Consider the following 23924-nt stretch of genomic DNA (forward strand, 5'->3'; position numbering starts at 1 on the left):
TCTCTAAAATAACACGTTGAGGTGTGAGGACCACCGTTGAAGACCTTAGCCCCCGATGAGCTCCTCCAACCAAAAATGTCTGAGTGTGATGCATAGTTTACTTTATTTAATCAAACTTTGGGCGTTGGTAAAGAAGCTAGCACTGAAATAAGAAAGTGTGAAAAAATGTCCCTTATGTTGTCTGTAATTTGATACTGAAATTGTTGTTTTGAACTTGAATGATGAGCTAGCCACATTTGTGAAAGTTGTGAAAGCTCCATTAAGAGATGAATGAATGTGAAGTATGACCCAGGAACAGTGCACACTTATTGTAGCTCAACAGACCGAGCTAAAAAACAACAACCGTACGCAAGAGGGGTTTTGAGTTTCTCTGTAGTTAGCGCCTCCTTTCAGTCAGATATAAGGCAGTGTCCAGCAGTAATCTGACCAAAACTGAAGTAGAAACGGTGAAAAGTCTTCACTCCTACAACTTTTTGTCCAGTTGACACATTTAACTTTTGGCTTTTAATATGAAAAATGAGAAGTTTGTTGTCTATAGTAAGAAACTGCTTCACAAATAACTCAGTTTGATTAAAAAAGAACAAACTTTTTTCTCGGGTGTTTGTTCGGTGCAATAGTTGAATCTTAAGACTCCACAGTCACGTTTTTAGTTTTAGGATTTAAATATTGGTAATGGAGTATTTTTAAAAAAAGACAAAAACAGACAAAAAATTAAAAAAAAACATCAACATTATATACATTTTTTTTTTCATTTTTTTGTCAGTATCGCTCTCCTCTTTTTATACTTCAGCTTCATTTAACATTTTTTAACTTTTCTCGTCTTTTTCAGGTGTTCAGATGCCTCCCCTCGTCTCTCGTGCGTAACATGACCGAGCTGGAGCAGTACCAAACCAAGCTGGGCCTCGCTCAGACCGACCAGACCAAAGCCCGGGAAGAACTGAGAAAAATCCGTGGTTTTTTGGTCCAGTTTCCTTTGGACTTCCTGTCGGAGCACAACCTTATGCCCTCCGTGGGAAGTAAAGAAGCCATGGTACCAACGGAGATCTGGACATAAGGAACAAACCGTAAAAAACCTGGGGAAACCAGCTTAAAAACACAAATCTGCCACTTGGTTTTGGTGTTAAGGAACCTAATTATTATGAAGAACAGAAAACGGAACAAAATAGGAGCTCGAGGACAAAACATTTTTAATGAAACACATGAATTCAATGGGAATCCTGGTTTGGAATATGAGAAACTTCCAAGGGACCATAAGTGAAGAAACACACACTTGCATGCAATTTGTAATATCTCATGTAAAGTGATTATTGTTTTAAAAAATGTCTCTGGGTTTTCATCCGTGGAGCATGCGCCAAATAGAGAAGCAGCTGTTGTTGTTTCTCTATTCGCCAGTTGCTTGATAATGGACCCAATATTTTGTCACATGTGCTGGTTTAGTCTATTATTTTATTAAATCTATCTAATTATGATATCAACAAAAGCAGTGGATAGATATCGGCCTGTCGTGATAACTAGCAGAATATGAAACAATGGTTGGAACAATAGTTTTTGGGGTTAATATTTATCCTGTGTACATTTTCTTTGCACTACTCAGAAATTTTGGGTAATTTTTTGGCTATTTGAGAAGATTTAAGCCATAAAAGGTTGAATTAATAACTTCTACGACTCATTACAGACGCAAACTTAATACTAAAGCGGTTCATTTTAACAATATTATAGATTTGGAATATTTTAAAAGGCCCAAAAGTCACTGACAATTGGAAGGAAAAAAAAGCATAACTCTTTTGTTTCTTAATATTTTTATTTTATTTTTCCAGAGCATTTAGAACGACTCTTCTGACATTAATCTGAGCAAATACAGCACAGAGGAACGAACCCTCATTGTACAGTGGGACTTTGAGTCACATGGGTCAAATTTGACATTTTAATACCAGAGATGCCCCGAGCGTAAACGCCATTAAAGGAATAATAAGTGTTTTTCACAGACAGGGGGCAGTATGTGATCTCCACAGACCTGACTAGTCCTGATTTCTTCTGTGGGGTGATCTTAAAGAAAAGGTGTTTGTGAATAAACCTCAGACAATAAACACCTTAAAACGTAATATCGACGATCAAATAAGAAACATAAGCCCAGAAATGCTTAAGAAATGTTACTTCCCTTAGTTGAAGTAGTAATAAATTCAAGTGTTAGTGAACAATTATAACCGTATATATATATATATATATATATATATATATATCTCTATCTATATTATATATATATATATATATATATATATATATATATATATATATATATATATATATATATATATATATATATATATATATATATATATATATATATATATAATATATATATAAAATCTCAGAAGGTTCAGTTTATCTACTGTGAAAATTTGGTGAGTATAACTTAAGAATTATCAGAGCTATTGAAGATTTAAAAGTGTCAGTGACTTTTGGGCCACACTGTAGTTTAAATCTACTCTTAGGTTTTTGTGTCAGTGGCATAAATCTGTTTCTATATTATCGTTCATCGTCTATATTTACTCGAGCAATATATCAAACTTTAAAGTGTGTTATCGTGACAGGCCTATGTGGATATCCATCACCTGCTTTTGAAACCTGTAATATGCTTTTTGACCAGCAGAGGGAGAGCAATCTCTGTAAACAGCAACAATCACATGCATGGTGCTTTTACATTCACTTCTATTCATCATCCTTATGTTTTTGTCAGCGTATAAAATGCTGTGTATCCCAGACAAGCTTTTTTTATATAATTTAAATCCCCTTTGCCAGTTTCCTTGAATTTATTGTTGAGATCTTCTTGAAGGAATTTCTCTTTGTAAGAGTAAAGTGTGTCAGGTTATTGGGGTTTTTAATGTATGCGATTTACAAAGATATTAATGTATGTCAGAGTATGAGATGGAACTTTAAATGTAACTCCAATAATGTGAAATTAAAGAACCACTTATTTGGTGTTCGGTGCATCTATATTTTGGCTCTATAAATACAGTTAAGGGACTTGAATCATTTTATTTGTACGACTGTGGAACATTGTCAGGCTTAAGTTATTACAGTAATGTTATAATTAATGTTATAATGTCATATTTTACATAGTTTTGAGGCCTTGATCCACTTTAGGAATGAGACAACATCTGAAAGAGACAAAATTGCCACAAGATTTTGCAATACATTAGGAAAATTACTGAGATTTCTTCCCATCTAGTTCATATTTGGCCAAAAACTGCTAATGATATCACACAATTTACGTATTATTGATTAAAATCTCGTCCGATCTCGTTCTCATTGACCCTCGTCTTGTGTTAACTGTCCAATCCTAATCCACAAGTGTCTTCTGTTGACTTTATTCTTCGAGATTAGTCGGGCTTTAGCTGGGATTGGTCATGTTGCCTTAAACCTTTGTCTTCACACTCCCATTTCAAGAAATTTTGAGTCATTCCTTCATCAGCAACTTCCTGGAGACTCTCAGCACATGTTGTGTTGTCCAGTCATTTCTGCCCATTTGTTCATTGTAGGGAGTATTATACACTCTGGTAATATAGGTCCAAACAGAGAAATGAACAAGGAGCAACCTGGAGCTTTTCTTCGTGCTTTAGTGCAATTTTCAATCAGTGGGATCAGTTTTGACCTGCTGTTTTACAAAATTTAATGAATTATATGTTTTTTTATTCATGCATTTTACAGATTTTACCTTCCTCTAACCTACTTTACCTCTCGTCTTCAGGTCTTGTCTCCAGTTTTACATAACAATGATTTTCTAGTGTGTTTCCCAGTTCGTCTTTCAGTGTTTGGCTGAGTTTCATTTCTATTCCAGATCATTTTCTTTTACCGTGGAACCTGCCTTGCTGCCTGACAGATTACTCAGACATGTCTTTGTTTGGTTAGTCACATTACGTGTCCGTATAATTTACCCAGGAGTAAATCTGATGCTTCTATTTCCTTGTTTCTATGTTTTTTTTCACCTAATGACAGCTGGAGTGATACTTAGAATAAATGTTCCAAGGAAATCCAACCCAATTCTGGAGAAATCAAACTTTTCTGTGTTATTGTGTTTTCTTCTTAACTTAATCTTTGTTGGTTTACCTCTGAATTCCTGTTGTGTTTCTTGGGAATAATCATGATTATAATCATGGAGAAGGACAAGTTGTGACAAGCTGGAAGTGTTTCACGGTTATTTAGAAGTCTCAGGTACATCTAGGTCAATTAGTGATGGAACTTTCAGCTCGTTCATAGGATCCGAATCTTTTGGACCATTTCAAAGAGCCATTCAAAAGACTCTTTTACTGTTTATTTACATGATGGAAGCCAATGTAAGAACAAATTTTCTCTACAAACTAATCACAGAGAGAAATGACCATGGCTAAGATTTCTTTAAAATGATTCAACTGTTATTATTATTTTATTTTATTATTTTTTATTTTAAGTTTTTTTATTTTTTCTTTATTTATGTATTATATTATTTATTTATTTTTTATTTATTTTATTTATTTTTTAATTTAAAATTGTATTTTATTTTATTATTAATAATTTTAATTTTAGCACAGAGCTCTAACTCATGTCTCATGTGCTCTGCTTCTGTGCTGATTTTTCTGTTGATTCAGAGGTAATCAGGATACAATTTTTTTTTAAATGCATAAAAAAAAAATGGACTCGTCCTCAAACGTCACAACACCACATGTAACTTTTGTCTACTAATAGATAAAGTCTGTTTTCCCTTTAGTTGTCGACTAACTTCATTCATATCATTGTCCTATGCAGTATATATTAGGTATACGATATATATGTTAGGTATACAGTACTGTATATATGAGGTATAGTATATATATTAGTCAGTTACAGTCAGTGGAACAATGGCCTTGACAATTTATTTATTTATGTAGTTTATTTGACAGGGACAATGTACATTCATTCACAATGGAAGACAATGACACCTGTTAATATTATAATAGTAACTTTTTGCAGTAGGATTATTTTAATATTTCCAGGGCCCTTAAAGCTTCCCGTTAGGCAGATGTCCAACGTCAACTCAGTGTTTTTACTTTGACTAAAATGTCTCAACACCAGGTCCATGGAGCATTTCTTTAAATAGAGTCAAACCATTCCCACATTAGTTTGACAATATGGTTTGTTTGGGGTTTATTAAGTCTGGGGTGCTCTCTGGAGGTGCTGGGGGTGGGATTAGGTACTGAGGTCCTTTTAGGTTTTAATCAACTGGACTTTAGCATTTAGCAAAGGACAAACTAAGGCTCTTTCTGCTTTCTGATTGAGAACCAAAAACATCATATTGTTGTTATTATATACAGACCAGTTGTCCAGGGCCGATTCAGCCTATAATCAGACTGAGCAGCTGCTGAGGGTCCCCAAGAGCCCATACATTTATATTGAAAATAATGTAATATATCAAGTTTTATTGGACACAGGGCTTGTGTGTTTACAGCAGCATAAATATCCCTCTAAAACAATTACATTTGTTTTATGCCTATAGTAGTAAAATATCTGCTGCTGCTACATTTGTTTTTGAGTCGGGCAGAGGTGAGGGCAGCTCTGTGTTTACACCGGAGCAAGGACCCGACATAATGTAAATTTAAGCCACTGTCGCAACTAGAACACATTAAAATCCACCAAAAATGAAGAAAAAATGTCTAGGATTTAAAAAATCTTGACCCTCCTTATATGTTTGTTCTGTTCTTGTGACTGTGGTAGTTTTTGGATGTTTTCAGTCTGATGTTGCTCAGATAAACACAAATACAACTGGTCAAAGTGATGAGAGCAGAGTCAGAATGTGTCAAATGTGAATCACAAATCGCTGAACCAGGAGGGGGCCCCGGAGACAAACTCAGCTTAGGGCCCCCTGAAAGCTGGGACCGGCCCTGTACAGTTGTGTTTAGCTCTTCCTTTTCTCTTTTAATGTGAGTTTTATGATGATTATTTATGTTTTCATTAGATTTGATTCTGTAAAACACTTTAAATCACCTTGTGTCCAAATAAACTCACCTCCTTACTTTTCTTTCGCTCTTTTAAGAAACTGTGACTGTGTCTTTCGCTTGTTTCTTACCAATTTCTCATTCATAGACAACTAAACAAAACGAGGTGACCGTTTTTTTTTCCTGTGGGCTGTCCCTGACAATCCACAAAACTCAAAAATATGTTTGTTGTTTAAACACAGGCAGAGGCAGAGTCCCTCCTCTCACCGGAGCCTCGTGCGCTCTGGTGACGCCCCTGATGCTCGTGTCCGGCCCGTGTCTCCGCCTCTCCCTGTGTTTGTATCCTATGCTCTGTCACACTCAGCGGCACCAGTAGCTTCCTCTCTCCCCGCTGTGTCCACACTCCAGTCCGTTTCAGTTCTACCTCTTTCTTGTACCCGACATGGACCAGGACGCGCGCCTTGTTCTTGTCCCCGCGCGCCCTTTTACCAGCTGAGTCGGGCCACTACAACCACGTCCCGCCTCAAAACACGACCCAGTCACAGCGTTTGCGTTATTTAGCCTGAAAGAAGAAGCAGTGACAGGCAGCAGCAGCGCACACCGGTCTCGCAGAGACGTTTTAGGCACTAGCAGGAAGGAGAGAAACCGTGTCAGGACTCAGGACTACTGTGCGCTTTGGTGCGCGCCCTCCATCATGGCGAGTGATTCTCCAGCTCGCAGTCTGGATGAAATTGACCTGTCTGCTTTAAGAGTAAGTCCTTTATGCTTCTTTTATCTCTCTCACATTGCATCTTCCTCCTCCTTTTTGCACCTGCCACACAACCAAGCTCCTTTTTCCAACAACTGCAACCCGGCATTCCTGCGAGAACCGGGGAACTGTGAGCGTTTGGAGCTGATTTGCACACGCGAAACCGCCTAAAACGTGCCAAAATAAGAGCTCAAATCCTACCCAGACATTGATGAAACTGTCAGCAGCCTATGCACACCTATACCTTCATTATAAGTCAGTGATAACATGATGAACACGAGCAACTGAGCAACTGCTGACCTGAAAACAAGGGATTGGTGTCAGCCTTTTTTGCAGTCAGACACATCACTGTACCTGATTTATGATTTAAATGACTGTATTTTGAATTCTCCACACTGCAATATTCCCACATTCTTTTGTTCAGCCCGGTGTTGCTGCCAGGTTCAGAACAGCAGACAGACAGAAAGGAGGACCATCACTATTTTTCGCATCACTGAGCACAATGCATGTGGAGTGCTTCCCCTGTGTGGGTGGTTTGATAGTCAGTAAGTAAAGGATGCTGCCATGTCAGGCTGATGTTACAGAACTATTCAGAAAGATAAATACACACCGCTGCCCGTGCTGTAATTAGATCTTTCCTCCAGCTTGACAGAACATATCTGTCCCTCCTTTGTCCCTTTTCTTACCCACATGTTTATTTTGCAGAGCTGCCCGGCCACATTGCATCACTTATTTATTTATTTTTTTTGTGCATTTTCGATCTCACTTTTCTGCGTCCGTACCTGCTCCTCTGAACGTTGCCCTTATCTCGACATTCTCGGCTCTTGCATCAGTGGAAGGAGAAGCAGCGGTTGTTGATGTGAAATGCTTCTTCACAGTTGGCACATGGGCTGTAAATTGAGTTATACGTGGAGAATTTAAAGGAATGGAAAAGGGCGGCAGGGATCACAAGGTGGATCTGATGTTGCGACGGACACGGTTTTGCTTGGTGGTGGTTCGCTGGATGTTTCTGGTGAATCTAGAGGAGCGTGAAGGAGGTTTTTACGATAGTTTGCAGTCAACTTTAGACCAGATTAACAGGGTAGGGTTAGGAGCTTTAGTAGAGTTGCCACAAGTATAAAACAATCAGATACAAATTGATACTAAAACATTTGAACAAGTATCAATACTAAAAAAGTTAATGTTGAAAATTAGTTTTTACTGTACTGCCTCTTTTATTATCATCGTTGTATTATAATCTGCATTGAGTATCGAGTATATTTCTAGTACAGCATCGAAATCGAGTTTGAAATGTTTGCGTAAGATTCTTGATCGGTTATTCCTGCTTAAAGCTCGACCTGTATTGATATTTTCATGGCTGATATCGATACTGATTGTTTAGAATATGGAGAAACTGATGGGCAATCAGCTAACTTTTTACGATGTGCCAGCTTCAAACTAATATAAATTGCGCGGTTTTACTTCTGGTATTGGTATTGGTATGGTCTGGTATTATCTGGTATTGGAATCTGCTTTAAGTATCATTAAGTAATATTTAGTTCAGTTGCAAATGGTCTTATAGCTCCTGATGTGATGATTAATTAGAAAAAGTGTAGCTCTGGTGGCGCATAATGTTGTCTGAAAAAAGAATCTATAATTGTTTCATATTCAAGCCTAAATCAAACCACGTGTACTATGTTTTTTGTTCTGTTTTCGGGTTGTAACTTGGGATAGAGATGCATTTTATATATGCAGTCTATGGTTTTAATTTGCTTGAAAAGAAATATAGATGTTGGCCAAATGAACCTTATGGATATTGAACAATGAAGAATCCAAATAATTAAACTGAAGCTTAAAAATAAATTTGTTGTTGGGCTCTATCTAATATCTTGTAGAATTTTCCTGGTATAGTCATGCATAAGGTTCTTGGCTGGTTCTTCCTGCTTAAAGATCGACCCGTATGGACTTTTTCAAGACCGATACTGATACCGATTGTTTAGAATATGGAGAAACCGATGAGCAATAAGGTCTAGACCAGGGGTGTTCATTACGTCGATCGCGATCTACCAGTCGATCGCGATCTACCAGTCAATCGCGAAGGCATTTGGGGTAGATCACGTCCCGTCATCCATCCAGTCACATGACTAATATACAAGACAGTCAGATTACACCTGACCCTAGGTCACAACATGGGCGCTGCACACTCATAAACAAGCGCGAGTTAGTTTAACCCTATAGCGTTGGATCCTATCATTGACGATAGAGCAGGTTGCGGAAACGGTGTCTCAAAGCGGAGACATGGGGCTATCTAAATATTTTACCGTCATTACGGTAATCTGCCTCTGTTGTCCCTCGAAGGTGACGAATGAGAGCGCGGGTGCTGCGGGGATTTCCCCAGTCATTTATTCGATGCGTAAAAGAAAAAATATGGATGGATGTGTAAAATAGAAGTAGTTGTGTGAAAAAATGCTGCAAATTCTGATACTTCGTTTAACATGATTTTTATGGCTATAAAAAAAAGACAAAACCGTAATCAACATGATTAGCTTTGTTGTCGCTTTCAAACGAAAAATGCAATTTTACTCCTGGCTGGCTGTCAGAAGCTACTGCCCTCACTGATTCCATTCAGTGCAAGTCATCAGAGCAGTAATCATCATTCAAGTAATTATGAACATGTAAGAAGCTCAGTGGTGTTGTGCAGTATTATCTCATGACGTTGTGCAAAGTACATCAAAATGCACTGTACATTCATAATACATTTGCAAATAAGTATATGCTTAACATTTTTTATTAGGTCAGGGGTGTCAAGCACATGTTCACTGAGGGCCACATTAGCAAAAGGGCTGCTCTCAAAGGGCCAGATGTAAAATAAATGTAACTACTTTTTTAAACTTGTTAATTAACTGTTTCTGTATTTATTACTTCTTCAAGTTACAAATATTGTATATGCAGTTGCCTAGATGTAAAAATATGGCTCTGTGTATCTCATAAAATGACCATGAAATAAGACCATCATACCTTTTAATTTAGCCTGTCGAGGGCCACATAAAATCATGTGGAGGGCCACATTTGGCCCGCGGGCCTTGAGTTTGACACATGTGCATTAGGTGGTAGATTTTTCAGACATGATCATTTTAAAAGTAGCTCACATACTGAAAAAGTCTGAGCACCCCTGGTCTAGACGATATTTTTGGACAGATATATGGGGTCAATTTGGATTATTTTCGCCAAATTATGCACATTTTATTGAAGACAAACTCACCTACAGCCTCTTTTTTGCTACAAACCTTCACCAAATGAGTGTAGTCACGTTTTGAGCAGGTATTTATTTGGATTTAAGTGTTAAACTAAAGCTTTGTGCGTGCTTTTTAGGCAGCAGAATGGCCAAAATTAAATATGCTGTGCTGAAGATTTAAGAGAGTCCATTTGCTAAAAAGTGCAAATATCAACTCCATATATCTGTCTTTATTCCTGATATTAGTCTGGCTAGTCCTGTTTAAGTTTCCTTTAAATAGCAGTGGTGCGATATGTATTTCTTCCCCAGTTTTTACCGATATCCCATGTATATTTTGGCGATATTGCCGAGAACTAAGTCATTCAGTATCAGTTTTTAAAGGGAAACTCCTCGTCTGTAACATGGTTTTGCATTTGTGTCATATTAATTAGTTTGTGCCAGCTTCAATGTAATATAAATTGCGCAATTTTACATCTGGAAAACACACTTGGAGCTCTATTCAAGGGTTTCAGTTTCTGTTACTGGTGACATTTTGCGGATTTTTCATTCAACAGATGGAATATTTGCATTTTAAATTGTTAAATGCTATGGAAACAGGCCTAGAATGGGTGAAAGAAGAGAAAATAAGAAAATACCTAAAAAAAAAAGCTAAAATATTGGAGATTATGTTGCAAAAAACACCAAACAATGACTTGAATATTGTTTTGCCGACAGAAGAATGCACTACTTTGTTCTGATACTCATCGTCTCACTCATAACTTCCCAGTTCTTCCTCTTATGACTAGTTTTTCCTTGAAGCTTTAATTACCCACGTAGTCGCCTCAAACGTGGCCCGACTCCTCGTGAACACGTCTGGAGAGGTGTGGTATCTGGGCGTTTCTGTCACCTGCAAACATGTTTCCTGCTGGACGCGTGTTCGCTCAACCGCTGGCTGGACGGACAGGAAGTAGGTCATCTGGCTGTGATGGTGCAGCGCGGTGGGGGAGGGGCGAGGAGGGGGAATCGCACTGGAGTTAATGGCTGTATCAGGAATGTGTGATATAAAAACAGGCAATAACGGTTTATCTGGTTCTCTGTTTGCTTTGGATTTGCTTTATGGTTTTGGAGAAAAATACCGATCCCAACTGCTTTGGTTTTTGCTTTGGATTGGTCTTTTTTAAACTTGTATCGATCTGTTTCTGGTATCGGACATGGAAAAATGAGCTGGATTGGATATCTGCGTCCAAATATTGGTTCAGACGATATCCCGGTTGGACGTATAAATTGATGTAACAGCCGAGTCGCTAAAAAGTGCAAATATTGACTCGATATATCAGCAAACCTTTACATCAGTCTGTCTCTACTCCTGATGTTAGTCTATCGAGACGTGTTTAAGTTTTTATCGATATCTAACATATATTTGTCGAGATGATACGACCGATAACTAAGATTTACCCCTCAGTATCACTTGGTATCGGTCTGTAAAGGGAAACTCTTCATCTGTAATGTGGTTTTGCATTTGTTTCATGTTAATTCGAGTTAAGGAACATATGTAGGACATTTGGAGTGTCACATTCGTAGTTTACTTTTTGCTTTGTGCCAGTTTGAAGCTCGTAGGAATTGTGAAGTTTGTGTCCTGGAAAACAAATACACATTGTGCTCTATTCAGGGGTTTGAGGTGTTTGTTACTGGCGACATTTTGAGGACTTTTCATTCAATAGATTTAATATTTAGAACAAAAGAAGAACAAAAATGAACAAAAAAGAACAAAAAAGAACAAGGAAGAGCAAGAAAAAATGAGAAGATTAGATAATATTTTGTTTTAAGTTGTTATTTGCTATGGCATCAGTCCTAGTTTTTCATCATTCATTCTGATACCGTTGGATATTTACTTATACAAAGTTGTTCTGTTGTTACTCGAGGGATAAATAACAGTTTGGTCTCATTTTATTTTGGTTTAAAAGAAGTAAATCCTGTTTTCAGTCTCTGTGCTGGTTTGGTATCAGTTGAGATCGAGTATCAGTAGATCTAAAGCTGATTCTGGACTAGAAAAGCTTGATTGGTGCCTCCCTGGTCCTAAAACTCCAGCAGTGATGTAGTTTTATTTAAATATTACCCTGGTTAACCTGTTCTGTAAAGCACTTTGAGTTACTTTGTGTATTATTCTACACAAATACATCCTCTTTTACCTTAACCCTGAGATAACTGTGACCTAGTTATGATCGTGTTGAGGTGTTTTTTTAGTAAAAACTCTTGAGAGGCATCATGCTTAAATGTATTTATAGTAGGTTTGACTGTGTTGACAGACGCTTCACGTTTCCGTCTGAAAAAGCTGCTCTAAAGCTGCGTGAAGAAGAGTGGATGCACCTAAACACGAGCGATGTGCCAAATTGTTTGTGAGGGGTAGATTTAAATAACGGTGCACTTCCCCCTTCTGCGGTTGGAAAAACAGGTAGTGCAGCTTTGAATGTATCATTTCAGCGAATATAAATGCAATTCACAACTTCTCATTGTTGTTTTGGTGAGTTATGTGCCAAGAGAGAGACTGTCAGCTGTTTGTTTTCGTGATTTGACTTTTATTTTACATTAGGGCTGCGCAATTTATCCAATTAGTTTGATTAATTCATGTTTTTATTGTGAAATTGAGGATTAAAATGAGTTAAGTTCACTCGTTTCGTACTCGTTTCGCAAACAGCGTTATTGTGCAGTTAAACCATTAACCTGGTAAAAAAAAATGTCATTCTGATTTAAAATGAGCTCACATATCTGTACAAATGGGGTCTTAAATCAGGGGTGTCTCAAAGGGCCAGATTTAACTGCAAGATAAATGTAACTACATTTTAATCTTTGTTAATTAACCGTTTCTTTATCACTTATTCAAGTTACAAATATTCCATATGGATTTGCATAGATATGAAAAAATGGCTGTTTAACTGTGTATCTAATGATCAACTGACATTTTAAGACAATCAGACCTTTTAATTTACTTTGTCGCGGGCCACATAAAATGACATGGCGGGCCGCATTTGGCCCACGGGCCTTGAGTTTTGACACGTCTTAAATAATAAGATTTGATAAAAATGAAAATGTGAAGAGCTTCCCCTGCTTAAAACACTAGAAGTCCAGCTCTGACTTTGATTAAAATCCATTAAAAATCGTAATAAAGATACATTTTTTGGCCCTATCAAGACGTACAGTATTAAGTCACATTGGAGAGAAAACGCTCATAGTTTCTTATCAAACACTTAATTCGTCAGTACTACAATATCATTTGAACCCATACAGTGGCATTTAAGGAGACACTGTGCTTCTGCGACGCACAAACACAAAGAGATAACCACACAGAGCAGGAAGTGAAGTGGTTTTCCGTGTTTGCTGTCTCAACACTTTTCTCCTGTGTCTGTCTGTGTTTCTCTGCGACAGTCGCTCGTCTCATGCCTCAGCCCCGCAGCCTCCGCCGTCGTCCGTAAGAGTGACGATGCTTCTTCTGCCGCACATAAAGTCCAATGTATGAGATATTGGTGATGTCAGTGTGGTTTTCCCGCGTTATCAATGCTCCTCTTTGATGCTCATGGATAGTTGTGGTCTTAGTCACTGCCCGACGCATTTGGAGAAGTAGACGACAGAAACCAGACGAGGGTTTTGTGATTGAGTTTCAAGCTTTTATTGTGCAATTACAGTTGACATGGGATAAAAAATGCATCATTCAAACTTCTCATGGCTAAATAAGTTGCTGTTCAGGCAGATTATAGATATAGTTGCTGCTTAAAGACGCACTCTGCAACTTTTCTATGTGGAAAATGTGCCACCTCTTGTCTCCATGGTGATGTTAAGTCCCACAGAATGGCGTCAAACACCTCTCTATGTTGCATTTATTCACTTACAGCGTTTTTTGTTGCTAAAATATCTTACAAAACGTGCGTGCATTATTAAGAGTGCGGTCGCCTCTTCACAGATCTGAGCTGTAACTTGCCTCTGTAGTGGAACATAGATAAGTCACATTGTGGAACTTTTCAGTAAAACTCATCTTCACTGAGGGCCACATCAACAAAATAGTTGCTTTCAAAGGGCCAGATGTAACTGTTAGATAAATGTCACTACGTTTTAATCTTGATAATTAACTGTTTCTATATTTATTACTTATTCAAGTTACAAATATTGCATATGGATTTACACAGACGTGAAAAAATGTCTGTTTAACTGTGTATCTCCTGATAAACTGACATTTTAAAACAGTCATACCTTTTAATTTACTTTGCCGCGGGCCACATAAAATGACATGGCGGGCCGAATTTGGCCCACGGGCCTTGAGTTTGACACGTGCAGTAAAACAAAGCAAAAATAAATGAAAAAACCTCCATGGAGACAAAAAAGTGGCAAAACCTGCACTAGAATACTTAAGTAGCTCGAATGTCACTGCCATCAACATCTTTAAAACACGAAAGATTAAAGTATGTCGTTTCAGATTGGATTTTTGTCCCGTTCTGTTGCTCCGACACAAAAACTCCTGACTAGACGTTTAACTGCAGGCTATAAGCTATCTGCACTGTTGCACCGCTATTGATTGGTTTCACTCAAGTTTGAAATCTATTGCCGACATCTGCAGACGGGCTTTTAATAATGGTGATACAGCAGTTGTTTAAATAGCCCATCATAAAACTCATAATAGCACATTACTTAAAGACTATTCTTATAAATACATCAGGATCTGTGTGTAGGATTATAATCTCTGTGTAAACACCAGGATTGGCTCTCTGCACTAAACTGGACACTTTACACTTTACTGCTCATGTTAAAAAGCCATGTTTGCACTGATGTTCTAATGCACATATGTCAAACTCAAGGCCCGGGGGCCAAATGCGGCCCGCCACGTCATTGTATGTGGCCCGCGAGAAGGTAAATTAAGGCTTGACTGTCATTTTAAAATAAGTCTATACTGCTTTAATGTGAGCATTGAAAATAAACTTATGAGATTTTCCCAAGTGACACAGAAATATTTGCAAATAATCATCCCAAATTGTTCAGGAAGAGAAAAATTGTCGGCGTGGAAGGCAGTTTCAAGACAGGTGCTAAAGGTGAATACAAGTTTGTGCTTTAAGGAGAAAATCTGTATGTTTTTTGTGTTATGAGGCGGGGTCGGTACAATCTACGTCAACATTTTGACACCAAACGCAGAGCTAAGTATGAAAAGTTAGACCGCAAGAAAAAAACAAATTGTCCAATAATTAAAAGGCTAAAAAAGTCTGTTTTTGAAGCAGAGCTGAAGGTTCTGACCAGATCCACACTTTTAAAAATGTCAGTTTATCAGAAAACACACAGTTCTACAGACACGTAATATTTGCAACTTGAATAAGTAATAAATACAGAAAGTTATTTAACAAGTTTAAAAGTAGATACATTTATTTTACATGACGTTTGTTTACATTTAGTGACATTTATCCTGCCACACAGTCACATCTGGCCCTTGATGGCGGCCATTTTGCTGATGTGGCCCTCGGTTAAAATGAGTTTGACACCTCTGTTCTAATGTTATTGTAATTATTGTTGTATATATCTACCTCTAACTATTTTATCTAATTTTTAAGCTCTTTTTTAACTTTACGCATGCCCTTATTTGTACTTTTTCAGTGTTTTATGTTGCACTTTATCACCAAAGAAAGTTCCTAGTTTGTGCGCTTCTGATTCTGATTATTATCGTCTCATTTCTCCTGTTGCTTCTACAAAAAGAATAACGTTTTTAACTGGACACATGTTTGAATAAGCGAGATCCTAAATGCACCAAATAAACTATTTCAGTTAGACATTTTGCTGCAGGCCATTTGCTGCACACGAGCGTCAGTACGTTTTAGCTGAAGAATTGTACTTTGCGTTTCCTGTCAGTTAAAAAACATGTACTTGCTTAGTCTGAGTCTTAGTGTTTGTTAGGGATGTGCAAAAATATCAAAATATCCATATATCGTATCATTTAATTTAACGATATAGTGTCGATATCATGCGCTACTGTATCGATATGTATATTTCTGTATATTTTAACCAAATTATTCTGTCATAGCTCTATTGTGTGGCTTGTTTAGAGGAAAGGAACTCATCTATGCAGAAAATTTCACATTTGATTCACTGTTTTAATGATTAAAACAGGTGTATTTCATATTAACTTTTGCACAGACAGAGGTTTAACAAAGTCTTTTAGTATCACAGTTGTGTTTTAGTCGATATGTTGTGATCGTTCAGAGCCATTAAACTGCACGTCTCTGTGTAAATGTAAACGTGGAGCTCGGATAAACTGTGGATGAATAATACTGACCAATGCAACAGTCTGATGTGTGCTTCTAGTTAGCAAAACACGAAACAAACTGCACTTGGTTATGTTCATCCATCTTTAGTAAACAGAAGATAAATCCATAAATAAAGATAATGTTTATTTTTTGTGAACATGGGGTTGATCATTAAGGGTCACAAAAGGCTTTATTTTTCACTGAATTGTATTGAATCGGTTTGAAATATATATCGTATTGTATCAAATCGAAAAAGTACTGTGTCGAGATATGTACCGTATCGCGGCCTATGTATCGTATCAGCAAAATCTTACTGATGCCCAGCCTTATGTTTATGTTATTTATCATTTCATTTTCTCATAAAAGCATCAAATAAGCTAAACTTGTGCACAGTCTGTTTCTCTCTGTTTACTCCTGAGAACATCTCTCCAAACTCGATGACGAACAAACTAACTCGGGTTAGTTTATTCGAGTGACACACGGGAAACCAACAAGCTCCATTGCTCATCTTTCATTTAGGACAAAATCAAAGTTCTCATAGACTGACACAGTTTAGTGCGTCACATGTTGATTCTGCAAAACCCCTCTGTGATATTTTTTTCTTTTCTTTTTCCAGTCTTTAATGGTAAAACTGCAACTGTTTGAAATCTTATGCAACTTAGTAACTTTTGTATATAAAGCACACTGTCTGACACTTTTAAATCTTCAGTAGCTCCTATAATTCTTCTCCACTGTGTATATTGTTAGCTTTTATGTGAAGCACTTTGGTCAGCTAAAGTTGTTTTTAAATTAAGTTGTAGTCCTCAGAGTTGCTAATAGCGACTCAAACCCTCTATCTATATGTAGTAATTGTTTGCATATTGATTTTCCATTGATATTTTTTCCATTTCCGCTGTCAGAGGCTGAAGTGAAGTACATTTATGCACCAAATACCATGATCCTACGACTCTTTTTATCTGCGGTTTGCATAATTTCACAAGTTTGAAATCTACATGTTGACATCTAGGACTGAAATGCCTGAGCAAAGCAGTTTTTTTCCCCAAATGTACTTTATAAATCACATTTGGTCATCGCAAATCATGTTGAAACTATTTACATCACCGCGTTTACTAATCATGCGCTTTGTCTGAGTAAGTTCCTCCTCGAAACCACATTCATAAACAACGTCTTTATCTGCTGTAATGTGACTAATGGTGAGCGCAGATAACGATGACTGTACTTCAGATAGTGTTTTTTTTTATGGGCAGGAAACAGGTCAGAGGTGTCGGAGGCGTCGGGGTCACCGGGCAGTCAGCTGATGGTCAGGACAGATGGAGGAGCAGCGTGGAGGAAGAGAACGCACACATACGCACACAAACACGCGCTCGTTTTATATTTCCTGGCTCTGGACACTGTGCAGAGACTCAGGTGTGAGGCTTGAGATGAAAGAGAAAAGCAGGTGACGATGAAAGGATAAATGTGTGGTCCGAGAGCGGAGAGGAAGCAAACGGACAGCGCTATATGAGCTGGATGATGTTGAATGCACTGTATGTGACTGTTAAAGCCACAATACGCAACTTTTCAACCAAAAACGCAAGCCTAAAATCAAAGCATGTTCATTTCGGTTGCGTTTTTTGCACTTGCATCGTTTGTGTTTATGGTTTTAACATCTAGAAAGTTACATATTGTACTATTTAACTTGTCTAATTCAGGGTCCTCCACCTGTCTCCATGGAGATGTTATTGCTTCGCCCGGAATGTTTGCGTCGCGTTAAACTTAGCCGTCTATCTCCATGGTGACAAGCAGGTGATGCCACCACAGGACACGTTAAAGGTCAGCTCTGTGGTGAGGCAGCCCTTCTCCAAGTAAAAATACGTGTTGTTAAAGTATTTTCGTGAGCAATGGAAGCGCTTATGATTAAAGAAATGCGAGATAGTTATGTTTAATGCTATACTGTGGAATATTTCAAGCTCAGCGATAGCATTCCCGAGGAGATACACATGTAGGAAACGCACTGCCTTCGGTCTAATAGCAAATCAGATGTGTAAATGTGAATGAATGAGTTGATTCACTGCCAGACAAACTGTGCCTTTTGGTGCCATGTAACCTTGAGTTTTGAACCTTGAACTTTGAACCTTGAACCATCTCATAAAATGTACTAAACAGTAGGCTGGCATCGTGCATCACTGAAAACCTGTTCTCAACTTCTTTTTTTTCTCTTTTTTTATTGTATTTTTATTAATTTTCCAGGACAAAACTTGAATACAATGTACAATTAGAAATATTTTGACGCACATCCTTTTTTTTTTTTTAATAAAAAAAATAAGATTAAATAACACAACTGAGCAGCAGAACAAAAAAGGGGAACAATGACATAAAATCAGATCTTAGAGGTTTTACAAAATCACGTTCTCAATTTCTAGTTCAATATTTTTATTTATCTCTTTATTTATCTATTTATTTGTCTATTGATTTATCTATCTCTTTGTCTATTTATTTATTCAGCTATATATTTATTTATTTATCTACCTATTTGTATATTTGTTTATTTACTTATCTATATTTATAAAGGGAGCCCCAATGAGAACACTTTTTCACTTTTTTACAATCCAAAGAGCAACAAGAAACCCCAAAACAAAACACAAAGAAACAACAAACATTTTTTATATAAATTTATACCGTAACACAATCATTCATTTCATTTTGAATCACCTAAGTTCCTGTTTGTTAATGGAATAATCCTGAGAGCAGCGACATGTATCCAGCCCATTTTGTCTGGCGGCGTAGATGTGACCAGTGACTAAACCAGCCTGTGCCGTATCCTCCTCCCTCCTGCGTCGCTGATCCCAGTATTAGGCCACATTCCTCAGCCCCTCACCATCGACGCCATAGTAACGGGGCCAAATCACTGCCCAGGGCTTACACAGAGCTTATTCATGAATAGTCTATATACTGTATGGCAGACTGTCACCCAGAAATGCCCCTCTCCCCCTCTCCCCCTCCTCTGCACTCTGCCTCTCTGCTTCTAGTTGACCTATTTTCTCGGCCCCAAGTCACTGGTGATGGAGCTGTGCCGTGGCTTACTTCTGGTAAACGCTCGTGGAAGCAGGAAGCAGAGTGACTATTGTCCTACATGCACAGATTCGGATTAGAATAGTGTGGATCCTGCAGTGTTACATAAGAAACTGTAAAGTTATATGGCGCCGAGTCAATGTATTATTCAAATGTATTAATTAACTCAGTATTTTTCCACTTCTGAGCCGTTATAGAAATGCAAAAAGCTGCGTTAAGAAGGACGACGGACGATATTCAACTCGCTATCGGCTTGTGAATGGATGGAAAGGAAAAAAAAAAGTCCTGCCCAAGAACGCAACGATAGCATTCATCCGTGGGAGCGCTGGAGTCGGATCTGACTGCACTATCGACGATGTTCATGTCTAGAGCGGGATTCGAACCTGCAACCTTTGGATCAGTTGCATGATAACGTGGCCATGTTTCACTCTAACGTCCAAGTTTTCTCTAAAGAAGCGTGTCTGAAACTGTAATGCCTTTGGTGGAGGTTTGCGTCCTTGTCCATGTACTCAAAGGTTGGAGGATCGATTCTCGCTCGGAACAATATCTGCTGTTGTGTTCTTAGGCAAGACACTTCGCCCACCTTGCCTATGAATGTGGTTGTGATGGTCGTAGGGGCATAATTACATAATATATCTTGCTGAGGTCTGTGTGCGTTGTCCCTTTAAGAAAAAAACTTGAAATAATGCATTTTATTTGACTTATTGCAGTGGCAGAATTGAACAGATGCACATTTGTTTTTTAAATCATGAGAAAGTTATAAATATTTCAATCAGACAGACTTATACAAAGGTGTGTCTTGTCAATCATAAATCTATATCATCAGTGGAGTGAAAGTTTGAATCAAATCTTTGGTCATATCACTATAATCTTGAGTAAATTTGGTATCAACAACACGATTTTAATTCATGTTTAAAGGGTTTTACCTTGTTGATTTAGCAAAACTTGCACCGGAAGCATTAAGTTTACCTAACGACGCCCTCCTGAAACAATGGCCTAAGTAGAGCTGGGCTTTATTTATTCATTTATTTATTTGTTTGTTTATTTATTTGGTAATTTTTTTTTGTTAATTTCATTTTTTTTTGTTTATTTTTTGTAAATTACATCTTTTTATTATTTACTTTAATTTTGTTGTTTTTTTTAGTTATTTTTATTTATATTTTTTTTGTACATTTTAGTTAATTTATTTTTTATTATAATTTTTTTCTGTTAATTTTTTTTTAATTTTTTTTTTTTAGTTCATTTAATTTTTTTGTTATTATTTTTTTAGTTAATTTATTATTATTTTTTTTTTTAGTTAATTTAATTTTTTTTTTTTGTATTTGTCAGGGACCATGTACAAATTCATTAATCTCACAAAAGAAAAGATGATTTGTACCAGATTTAGTTCCTTCTGCTCTCCATGTTCAGTCCCTGTGCCGTTAAACACATTAAACACACATTTCATGACAATTACATTATAAGACAAACAGTTCATCATTGACATTCGCAGGAAAATACAATAAATGTCCCCAAGTCTAATACATGATGTTTCCTCCAGTCCAATCCAATTAAAAAAAATCAATTATGTGCAGGTTTTTACAGTGAGACAATAGAGACTAAACCATACAGATTAACTAGGCTGATATGGACATGTTTGATTATATACAATGTACTTTTTCAAATTTCTAGTAAAATTATTCAAATCTACAAACAATTTCAGAGTCTGGAGCTGATTCCAGTGTCTGATGCTTTGAAATGAAAAGGCGACTGAGCAAAGGCCACGGATCTTTTTGGAACTAAACAATTTCAGTTCACAAAGGCCGAGTGGATTCAGAAAAAAGGTAGTTTGTTGCGTGTGTGTGTTAGTGCTACCTGCAGAAACATTTGTGATACCAGAGCTCTAAAATTGGTCTCAAGTTTCACTCATAAACGGTGAGAAAGCAGCAGTTTACTTTCCGTAGATTTGGATTATAATGATAAGAAGTACAAGAGGAGAGAAAGAGGAGTAAAGGTGAGGAGCTGGATGAGAGAGAGGGAGGAGGAGCCTTTTAAAATTGTGCAGATTTAAGTAAAAAGTGGATAAACGTGAAGAGATATAGTCAAAGTTTCCTCTAAATAGGAGCCTCCTCTTCACGGTCACAGGATTGGCTCAGGACCTGTCAATTAAAATGCGTTTGTCTCACTCGTTGAGATAGTCCAAAGTTTAGTCCAAGTGTGACAAAGTGGGCCTTTGTCCCTTTTAATAGTATTATGATTTGGGTTTTGCACATGTCTGTTCATTTTCAATAACTTCAATACTAAACTAAATAGAACTATCCCGGGTTTGTTTAGTTGTAATCAGTTAAATCACCACACATTTGTTAGTTAAACATATTTTGTTTAGTTAAATGTGTCTATTCAGTTCAATCCAATAATCATCTTACCTGCATCTCCACATGGTCCAGACAAAGAGGGGGCGTGCCCTATGTCGGCCATTTTATAGGCTTGAGGGGGGGTCGTGGGCCGGACCATGTGTGGGGAAAAACTGGCTTAAGTTTGTTTATTTCTTTGTGTTAATGTCTTGTGTATTTTCATTTCATGAACTAAGTGTTTATAGTTTATTTAGTTAAACACTTTTAGTAAAGGGACTTGGGCCCGAGAGATGTTTTTATGGAACATAGTGCTTATGTTACTCCCACCGCCCCCTGGACAAGAGATGGAGTATACCGGGGGCGGAGCTTCCGGTACAGGAAAGTATTTTAGCTTGGGTAATTAGGCAGATGAGGAACACCAGTGTAGCCAGGGTACTCGTGGCTTTTGTCTCAGTTGTTTAAGTTTGGTTGCTTATTTTTTCGTTGAGCACCGTTAATTTTTGTAAATATGGATTATTTTTTGTGTTCACGGTGTACCACTACATGGGAATAAATTGTGTCTAATGGGACTTCTTTTGAGTCTGCCTCCTATTTTGATCACTCGGGCCAGATTCCCCACACCAAGTTTAAATTTTTTTGTTGTTGCGTGAATCAGAGCTGTGTGAGACCATCCACCACTGCCTCAGATGCACAGATCCTGATTTATTTGCAAATAATCTACTGGCGAATGTCAAGATCGTGACTTAGGCCAGTTTATTGAATTGACCAGACTTGCTACAACATTGACGCCCTTCTAAAAAATGACCTCCTTAGTCATTTTGCATCACATGTGCTGTAGAAAATATGGCCCAAGTCATTTTGTGGCTGTGTTTCTATATCATTTCTCATTTATTAGTATTATCTTTGTATGAGAACTTGACCATATGTTTCTGTAAATCTAAAAAGTTAAGGTAATAGGACTGCACAATTTAAAAAAAAACATACAAAAATATATATATTTTTCTGACAAGTACTGGAATTACGCTCAGATTTGCAATATATGTTTAAAATGTGATAAAGTGATTCTTATTTTTTGAGAAAATACTCGACTATTAACTGAGAAACTAACACAAATTTCAGAACATTTTCGTAGTGCTCTAAACTAGACATGGGACAATATTGAAATTTTGTGCCAAAATATTGTGATTAACGATTATATATCACAAAAAAGTTGTTATGGATGTGAATAATTATAAGTTTAACAGAGAATACTATGGATGAACAGGGCTGTCAACTGAAATTCGGGGCCCTAGGGCAAAAAGCTTCACATGGGGCCCCCTGTAATAAATAATAAACAAATTAATAGGAAAAGGGTCTAATTCTGGGCCTTTAAACACTGGAAAACAGACCGATTTGTCCCTCCTGTTGACTCCCCGGTAGATAAGTCGGGTTTTTTTGCACATTCTCGCGATTATCTTTGTTAGCGATTATCACGATTACACAAACTACCCCACAAACGATTATCGCCAACCCTTTTTATCACGATAAACGATATTATTTTTGTTTATTTATTGCCACATCCTTGGTCTAAACTCCAGCTACAACCAGATTTTTCTAATAAAAGACACGATACAGTTTTGGCAGAGAGACAAAGCTCAGTGTCTGCAGCATTTTGTTCATTATTTATCTGTCAGTGTAAAACTCTATTGAGACTCGCACAGAAAGCCCAAAGTGCAGGAGAAACAGATGAATGATGAGAGGTCGGGAGGGACGGACGCTCAGACGACAAGGCGATGATTTAAGGCGTGAGCGAGAAAATAGGTTCATTATAACGACAGGACAAACTCCGGATCTGCTGTAAATCTGTGATAGAGAGATTTGACTGTTCAGTGCAGCGGTCTGGACGAGATCGGGATCAGTTTGTCACTTTATCTCTTTGTATTATCAGTAGAGTGAAAGTTTCATGTCACTTTAATCCTGAATACACTGGATATCAACAAGACGTTTTAATTCATGTGGATTTGTCGAGTTTTAAGGGCTCGTTTTACGCTATATCTGTGTTTATAATGTCGTTTCCTCGTCAAAAACAGACCTGGAGTTGTGTTTTGTTTCATTCACACACAGAAAACACTCCGTTCCACCTTGTGATGTCATCATGTGGTGATACAGGAAGTGCTCCACTGTGTTTTTAAACTTCGAACAGTTTCACAAGAATCATTTGGATCATTTTAAACCTGGAATTGCTACGATCGCTATGAAAACAAAAGGTAAAATGAGCTGTTTTTCCAATATAAAAATGCAGGATTTTTGAGTTAAACATGTGCGACTGAAACAAAACAAAACTATGTGTGTTTTTGAACATTATAAATCAATAAATATAATATGAGCCTTGTAGCC

General features: G+C 37.4%; 2 protein-coding genes across 5 annotated transcripts in view; both read left to right on the forward strand.

Moving 5' to 3' along the window:
* pld1a (phospholipase D1a) overlaps positions 1-1869 on the forward strand; it is a 59104-nt gene extending 57235 nt beyond the window's left edge. For both annotated transcript variants that reach the window (XM_033988133.2, XM_033988132.2), the window contains exon 26: positions 830-1869. In XM_033988133.2, the coding sequence (XP_033844024.1) occupies positions 830-1054 (225 nt within the window). In that variant the 3' untranslated portion in view covers positions 1055-1869. The remainder of the gene's footprint in view (positions 1-829) is intronic.
* A 4710-nt stretch (positions 1870-6579) lies between these two features.
* Positions 6580-23924, forward strand: part of tnika (TRAF2 and NCK interacting kinase a) — a 130470-nt gene continuing 113125 nt past the window's right edge. For 2 of the 3 annotated variants that reach the window (XM_033987639.2, XM_055231362.1), the window contains exon 1: positions 6595-6699. In XM_033987639.2, coding sequence (XP_033843530.1) covers positions 6643-6699 — 57 coding nt within the window. In that variant the 5' untranslated portion in view covers positions 6595-6642. Of the gene's footprint in view, positions 6700-23924 lie in introns of all 3 variants that reach the window. The other variant, XM_055231363.1, reaches the window with a different exon arrangement.

The sequence above is a fragment of the Periophthalmus magnuspinnatus genome, chromosome 22 (genome assembly GCF_009829125.3).
Source record: "Periophthalmus magnuspinnatus isolate fPerMag1 chromosome 22, fPerMag1.2.pri, whole genome shotgun sequence".
Classification (NCBI taxonomy): Eukaryota; Metazoa; Chordata; class Actinopteri; order Gobiiformes; family Gobiidae; genus Periophthalmus; species Periophthalmus magnuspinnatus.